At 47.0% G+C, this 8,234-nt stretch overlaps 2 protein-coding genes and 1 long non-coding RNA gene across 3 annotated transcripts; 1 reads left to right on the plus strand and 2 right to left on the minus strand.

Annotated features, from left to right (window-relative positions):
* LOC147973840 (uncharacterized) lies at positions 1-1,592 on the minus strand. Its single transcript, XR_015603027.1, has 2 exons — positions 668-1,592; positions 1-572 (listed from the first exon to the last, which is right to left on the minus strand). It is a non-coding gene; the product is annotated as an uncharacterized LOC147973840 (long non-coding RNA).
* An 831-nt stretch (positions 1,593-2,423) lies between these two features.
* LOC125527571 (uncharacterized) lies at positions 2,424-6,163 on the plus strand. Its single transcript, XM_048692089.2, has 2 exons — positions 2,424-5,550; positions 5,656-6,163. Exons 1-2 carry the CDS (start codon positions 2,496-2,498, stop codon positions 6,036-6,038), a joined length of 3,438 nt encoding a protein of 1,145 aa, XP_048548046.1. The 5' UTR covers positions 2,424-2,495; the 3' UTR covers positions 6,039-6,163.
* A 229-nt stretch (positions 6,164-6,392) lies between these two features.
* Positions 6,393-7,887, minus strand: LOC125511436 (pentatricopeptide repeat-containing protein At4g33990-like). Its single transcript, XM_048676808.2, has one exon. It carries the CDS (start codon positions 7,809-7,811, stop codon positions 6,549-6,551), a length of 1,263 nt encoding a protein of 420 aa, XP_048532765.2. The 5' UTR covers positions 7,812-7,887; the 3' UTR covers positions 6,393-6,548.
* Between the last annotated feature and the right edge of the window lie 347 nt (positions 7,888-8,234).

Genomic DNA, 8,234 nt, shown 5'->3' on the forward strand with positions numbered 1-8,234 from the left:
TGAGTTATAACCTTGCGGGTATTATTCTTTCTTGAGTTGACAGCCTTACAGGTTTGATATGATAGGCAACAAACATCTAGGAGTACGATGCAAAGCAGCAAAGTTCAATAACACCGCACACCTTTGTTTTGAGCGCGCACATTTCTTGATCAATTCGACTGGAGCAGCATACAAAATGAATACCCCTATTTATGACAGTGCTAGTACTACTATGCAACAGCCGAGATCTTGATTCCAGCACACCGTATCAGGATCTTACAGGCTGCGCCTTTCTTCTCCAAGGATGTCCGGGTTCATGACTCGGGTGGTTAGGAAACATTCTTGAGCTCCCAAGATAGTTCCACGGTCGCTTCCCCTTCTGCGACACGAGGGAGCGTGGCATGGGCGCCATTAATCTGCGGGGAGGTTACGAATTACGTGCCCAGGGAAGCTTTTGGAGGAACTGGTAAGCATCTGGTTTCCGCCAACCATGTTGTCAGCCAGAGTGGGCTCAAGTGTGCTCCATGAACCATCTGGACGTCCTCCTCCTAGGTGTTCAGGGCCTTGGAGGAGGTGCTCAGCACCATCTGAAACTGCAATGCCATGGAGTATGTTAGCGCTCACGGATATGATCAATAGCAATGAGTAACATGCATGCTGAGAGTAGATAATTGAGTGCACTGCATACCTGCAGGAGCGGGTGGAGGCTGACGAACCACGGCTTGAGCAGCTGGAGAAGCCGGAGCATCATCGACAGTTCCTGGCTTGAGTAGCACCAGCAGCGGGGATGCCATTGATTCCCACTACCAGCTACCTCGCTTAGGAAAAGGTCAGCTTAATTAGTCGATCGAGCAGTAATATGCGGTTCTGTCACTGATGACTGCCCACAAACTAGCCGCTTATTTATGCAAGTTAAGCTCAACCAGGAACCCAGCTTAGTTTCCTCAGTAAACTACCACACGCCTTCAACGAGTCAAAAGGACGAACAAATAGTACATAACTAGAGAGGGAAAAAGAGAGGAACGCATCCGTTAATACCACCATGTGCACGCAGAGACAAAGACTGTACTACCTCAGACCACGCCCTTGGACCAAAGAGTAGAAATAATTGTGGCACTAGCACAGTTTTGCTCACTGGTGGGCACTGGGGTGACCGTGCAGATTAAGTCGGATGTCTTTTTCAAGAGTTGCTAGCTATTGCTCACTCCATAAGAATATTTTCAAGGTCTCAATCATCCGAGCTTAACCTACCAGACTCATATTTATATTTCGTTTTGCTGGCAAAACAAGTCGAGGACGGAGGCAGAGCAAGGAGAGGCGACCTCGTCAAAGTTTAGAAGAGACATGAGACAGAGGATGGCCTATATGCTTCCTTTCTTGCGCCAAGGCTCAATATGTTCTTCCCGGACTGCGTCCAAGACATGCTTAGGTGCACATGGGCGCCATCATGTCTCCCTAATTTCTGGGCAAAACTTCAAGGCAAGTCCAGCGGCTAATTTGGATGGAATTTGCTGCTACGGCTTGGGCTCTTTGGAATGTTTGAAACAAAGCTTTGATACAAAGCAAATTTGTTAGGCATCCAACTGACAGAAAAACTATGTTTCTTCCTTGTAAGCCGGTATCCCCAGCAAAACATGTTGCTTTCAGCCGGCTTTATAAAAAGGTTGTTAATTAGCAGGACTATCTGTTACTTTCTCAGTCTGAATCCTCGAGTCAAAAAGAGTCAGTCAACGGTCTACAAGGATGTCGCGACCATTTAGCAATCGTCAGGACCCCGTGTTTCTCTAGTTGACTCTGCAGAACAATCTTCACCTAGTGTACTTCTTTCAAATCGCTCGATGCCCATCGTGTAACAATGATGATTAGTACCTTGAGATATACCATCATCCAATGCGTCTTATACTACGTTTCCCAAATAATCCAACAGCAACCTGACAAGGGACAACTTGCTAGGAATCCCATATTGTAAGTCCAAGTGGAGTGCCAACAACCGCTTCCAGCTGAATCAAGGGTCGCCAGCAGGCACATACAACAAATTAATCACGCGCTCATATGCACCTGCCCTGTTAATTTCCGCATTACCGTTAAACTGGAAGTATGTGTGCTAATATATTAATTGCCAGAGATAGTACGCTCCGGGTTGCAGAGATCATCTGCTTTGGCGGGACAGGACCCCAACCAAACCATTTGTTCTATGCCCTGGAAGCTAGCTCATGACTTGCAACAATGACCTGCAGATATCATTGCTGGAAGACTGGAACAATGATTTGCAAATATCATTATTGAGTTTCAGGCAGATTTTCCAGATGGTCCAAAATCCATTTGTTCTGGTGTTGCATACCTTACCTGCTGCTCCGTCCGTAGCATCCAGCACGGTCGCATTGCCGCACATTATGATATCATAGCTTGCTGCTCCAATCCTCTACTATTTAAAGTGGGTGAGGTACTGCAACACACCCCGTAATTAAACATCCTCTTGCAAAGCTAGAGCTTCCATCGATCTCGATAGCTGAGTAATGGTGTCTTCAAGTGCCTTTTTGTTTCCAGGCCTCTATCGTTTTCTCTGCCTCTTCTTGGGCTTCTTCTGCAGCCTGCCATTACTAGGCATCTGCGATGAATCAGAGAGCGATAGGCAAGCCCTCCTCTGCTTCAAGTCTGGGATCTCGGCACCCGCCGGAGTTCTAGCTTCATGGAGCAACGCGTCCATGGAATTCTGTGACTGGCATGGGATCACCTGCAGCGTGACACCATCCAGGCGTGTCGTTGCGCTGGACCTTGAATCCCAAGGCATCTCGGGCTCCATAGCGCCTTGCATCGCCAACCTCACTTGGCTGGCAAGGCTCCAGCTGTCTAACAACAGCTTCAGTGGTGGCCTGCCGTCGGAGCTTGGCCTCCTGAGCCGGCTCACCAACCTCAACCTCAGCATCAACGCTTTGGAAGGTAACATCCCGCCTGAACTCTCTGCGTGTTCCCAGCTCCAAATCGTGGGCTTGTGGAATAATTCCTTCCGTGGAGAGATCCCACCTACCCTTAGCCAATGCAAGCACCTTCAAGAGATTGACCTTAGCAACAACAAGCTCCAAGGAAGCATCCCTCCCGCTTTCGGAGACCTTCCTGCACTGCGCATACTAGTTCTCGCCAAAAACATGCTTACCGGCACCATACCACCGTCTTTCGGCAGTAGCTGTCATCTCACATACGTCGATCTCGGGATCAATGGTCTCGGAGGGGTAATCCCGGAGTCCTTGGCAAATAGCTCATCCCTTCAAGTACTTAGGCTTATGAGCAATAGTCTTACTGGAGAACTCCCAAAGGATCTTCTCAACACTTTGTCACTTGGTACCATTAGCCTCGAAGATAACAGTTTTGTTGGTTCAATACCCTCTATTACTGTCACATCTTCCCCTATTAAGCATCTTGATTTAGGGAATAACAATCTTTCAGGAAGAATACCTTCCTCAGTAGGGAACCTTTCCTCCCTAGTTTATCTTCGTCTTACAAACAATCATTTAGTTGGGAGCATCCCGGAGAGCTTAGGTTATATTCCAACACTAGAGACATTGACCTTGCATATGAACAACTTATCTGGGCCGGTTCCACCGTGTATCTTCAACATGTCATCTCTGAGAAGTCTCGCCATAGCAAATAACACACTTGTCGGAAGATTACCCTTCGACATCGGCTACACGCTCCCCAATATCCAGAACCTACTACTCTCACAAAATAGTTTTGATGGACCAATCCCAGCCTCTCTTCTCAAAGCTTACCACCTACGCTGGCTTTACCTGAATGGTAATAGCTTTACTGGATCCATACCATTTTTCGGCTCACTGCCAAATTTGGAGGAACTCGATTTGGGACACAACAAGCTAGAAGCAGATGACTGGGGCTTTGTCTCTTCACTATCTAATTGCTCCGGGTTGACCATGCTGGCCCTGGATGGGAACAATCTCAAAGGGAAATTGCCAAGTTCTATCGGCAACCTTTCGAACAGTCTCGAGTGTCTGTACCTAAGTAGTAACCAAATTTCTGGACCTATACCACCAGAGATTGGCAATCTTAAGAGCCTCAGTAGCTTGTACATGAATTACAATCTTCTCACCGGTAATATACCACCAACAATTGGGAAATTGCAGAACTTGGTCTATCTATCCTTTGCGCAAAACAGGCTTTCAAGTCAGATTCCAGATACTTTTAGCAATTTTGTCCAGCTGAGTATGCTGGAAATGGATCATAACAACTTTAGTGGAAGAATACCTGCAAGTATAGCACAGTGCACTCAACTGACCACACTCAACCTTGCTCACAACTCACTAGATGGGCATATACCAAGAGAAATCTTCAAACTCTCTACGCTTTCTGAAGAGTTGGACTTGTCAGACAACAACTTGTCTGGAGGAATGCCAGATGAAGTTGGCAATCTCATTCATCTGCAGAAAATCAACATGTCAAATAACAGGTTGTCTGGTAACATCCCATCAACTCTCAGCCAGTGTGTTGTTCTGGAGTATCTTGGGATGCAAAGCAACTTGTTTGCAGGAAGCATTCCACAATCATTTGCCAACTTAGTCAGCATAAAACAGATGGATGTTTCTAGGAACAATTTGTCTGGAAAAATTCCAGAGTTCCTCAAATCCATGAAATCACTGCAAGACCTCAATTTATCCTTCAACCATTTTGATGGAGCAGTTCCAACAGGCGGTGTTTTTGACATCGCTGGTGCAGTGTCAATCGAAGGAAATTATCATCTGTGTACAAGCATTCCAACAAGAGGTATGTCTCTTTGTTCAGCAGTGGTTGACAGGAAAAGAAAGCAGAAGCTACTGCTTCTAGTTCTACTGCTAACTGTTGTTGCCACTGCAATCCTTTTCTCATTAATTGCAACAATTTGTTTGAGGAAAAGGATGAAAACCAATCCCCATTTGCAACATGATAATGAGCAGATAAAGATAGAGAAGATAGCATATGAAAAGGTATCATATAAAGACTTGGTAAGGGCAACTGATAGATTTTCTTCAGCAAACTTAATTGGTTCTGGATCATTTGGAAGGGTTTATAAGGGCAGTCTGCAGTTTCAAGAAGATCAAGTTGCCATCAAGATTTTTGATCTTGACATTAATGGGGCACATCGGAGCTTCATAGCAGAGTGTGAAGCCCTAAGAAATGTTCGCCATCGGAATCTTGTAAAAATCATTACCTTATGCTCTTCAGTGGATCATACTGGGGCAGATTTCAAGGCCCTAGTGTTCCCATACATGCCAAATGGGAACCTAGAAATGTGGCTACATCTAAAAGACCCTGAAAATGGTGAAAGGAGTATTCTGACTTTAAGCCAAAGGACTAACATAGCCTTGGATGTAGCACTTGCTTTGGATTATCTTCACAACCAATGTGCACCTCCAGTTATACATTGCGACTTGAAGCCAACCAATATTCTTTTGGGTCTTGACATGGTTGCGTACGTCATTGACTTTGGCCTAGCAAGATTCTTGTTCAGGACAGAAAATGCACATCAAGATAGTTCAGCAACTTTGAGCCGCTTAAAAGGAACCATAGGATACATCCCACCAGGTGAGATAAGCTTATTTGCAAGATACTGGCTCTGTTTGTTCCTTATGGAGTTGTACAAATAATGATAATTGTTTAATTTTATTGTGTTTTTAAATGTAAATGCAGAGTATGGAATGAGCGAAGAGATATCAACCAAGGGTGATGTCTATAGTTTCGGGGTGCTTCTGTTGCAACTGATAACAGGGTGCAGTCCAACTGAAGAAAAATTTAATGATGGTATAAGCCTTCATGAATTTGTTGACAGAGCATTTACAAAGAATATTCACGAGGTTGTTGACCCCACAATGCTACATGATAACAGCAGTGCAACTGACATGATGAAGAATTGCGTTATTCCACTTTTAAGAATAGGCCTCTCTTGCTCCATGAAATCAGCCAAAGAGCGGCCAGATATGAGACGAGTTTCTACCGAGATCCTTAGAATAAAGCACATGGCCTCATACACATGCATGTCAGATGAAGCAAAGAATTGGCAGGAAAGTAGCTAGCAACAGAAGTTCATGTAAAGAAGAATAGTAATGTACTATCTTGTTTTTTCCTTTTCTGAATCCAGTTTGAGTCATTTCAGAGGTAGCTAATGCATCCATGTCAAATGGCTTTGCACAGTTTTGTTTCTGATAATGTATGTTTTTCATATCAGTTTTGCTAAAGCACATATAGATGTGCCATAAGTATTGCACATCTAAGTCCTATGTCATTGATCTTATGTGGAGATTCGTGTGGAAATTTTCTTTTGGGTTTTTTCTTTTCCTTTCCATACTTGATTCTGTCACTTAGATGTGCAATAACTATAGCACATCTAGATGTGCCCTAGACAAACCCCTTTTCATATCTATACAAAGTAGGAAACATGTCCTTTTAAGTTTTAATTTACAGCAAAGTTATCTACTCATTACATGGCGGAGTCAGGAGTGAAGGGCATAAATGGCACCTAAATATCTTATGTGGACAAGCAAGTTTCACTCAAGTAGATGACTCAACAAGAGCTCAAAAATAAATCAGTATTCCAAACCTGACTGTACAATGAATTTCTGAAACAAGGACTTCAATTCAGCAGACAGATCTCCCCTTCCCATCTTGTGCAAACCTTTGGACACTGTAACATAAGCAGAATGGTCAGGCCTGAGGCCCTTCTCCATCAACTCATACAGGACACTTCCTGCCTCGACGATCCTCCCCGACCTGTGCAACAGCTTGGCGAGCAGGCTGTAGTTCCTGTTCGTGGAGTGTGAATCCCTGGTGCTCATAGCCCTCACATAATCGCAAGCATCTTCGATTCTCCCAGTATAGAAGTACCCTTTGATGAAGGCTGTGTGGATTGTAATCCTCGGCGTCAGATTTTCTGAGAACAACTGATCGAGAATCTGCCTTGCCGAATCCATCTTCCCCGCCTTACAGGCGTGGTATGTGAGGATCTCGTACGTCAGTGAGTTCGGGATGTCGTCGTGGTCCGACCTCTCCATGGTCTCAACAAGGTCGCACGCTTCGGTGGCCCTGCCATTCTTCAGCAGGCACCCCAGGAGGTAGTTCCAGGAGTTGGCATTTGGGCCGCAGCTCCCCTTCCTCATTTCGTCGAACACCTCACGGGCGCCCCGGAAGTCACCAGCCTTGCACTTGGCGGCCAAGAGGACATTGTAGTAGCTCGCCCTCCTCGCCGTCTCCTCGATCACCCACACAACCGCGTCGAGCTCGCCGATCGAGGACAACGCCTTGACCAGCGAGAACACGCCGGACGCGCGGCACGGGCCACCGGCACCATCCAAAATCGTCAGAGTCGCCCTCACCGCGTCATCCACGCTGCTCGCAGATGAGGACGACCTCGCCGCGGCCTCCAGGAACGCGAACGCCTGCTCGGTAAGGGGGAACCGCCGCGCCGACACTAGGTCGAGGGCGCGGGCCATGGCGGGGTAGTCGGCCAGCCTGCCGGCGTTCTGGACGAGCAGGTTGTGGGCGCGGGCGCTCGGGGGGACGCCCCTGTGCCGGGAGAGCCAGGCGAAGAAGCGGCACGCGGGGACGCCGCGCTCCGTGAGCGCGCGGAGCGCCGCCGACACAGCGGCGTCGGAGAGGGGCGGGCCGAGGCGGTCCAGGTCGGCCTCCAGGCTGCCGCCGTCGCCGCCTGCCGCGACGAGGCTGACGATTGCATTTGAGGTGGCGGCGGTGGTGGGTTCGGTGCTGCGGAGGCTCGAGGGGCTCGAGGAGGAGAAGGTCGCGCCGCCGGCGGAGACGGCGCGGTGGAGCCGCCGGGGGATGAGACGAGACATTGGTGTGCTCCGAGTCTGGCTGGAACTGGAACTGGACTGTTTGAACGCCAGTGGCAACTGAGATTGATGGGCCGATCTGGGCCGTGAATGGCTGGCCGAACGGTTCCTGTGGTACTTAGAAAATTACCTATGAAAATGAGATTTGACTCTGGAATACATTTTTTTTCGTATTTTCCTATCTTATGTCTCTTCGTGAATATTGAATTATTCATGTGAATCGTAACCAAAATTAGGTTAGTTATAATATAGCTAAGTTTGCTCGGTTAGAGGGCAGAACCATGACTTGGTTAGGCTCAAGCCCTCGAGATGCTATGAAGCTAGCTGTGATCGGTTGTATGAACCTTTCGAGCTGAGTAATATATTATATTCACCTGTAAAAAAATAAAGTTTTCCCAATTACCTGGAACATTGAATATAGAACTT

Source organism: Triticum urartu, chromosome 5A (assembly GCF_056163025.1).
Source record: "Triticum urartu cultivar PI428250 chromosome 5A, HENAU_Tu73, whole genome shotgun sequence".
Taxonomy (NCBI): Eukaryota; Viridiplantae; Streptophyta; class Magnoliopsida; order Poales; family Poaceae; genus Triticum; species Triticum urartu.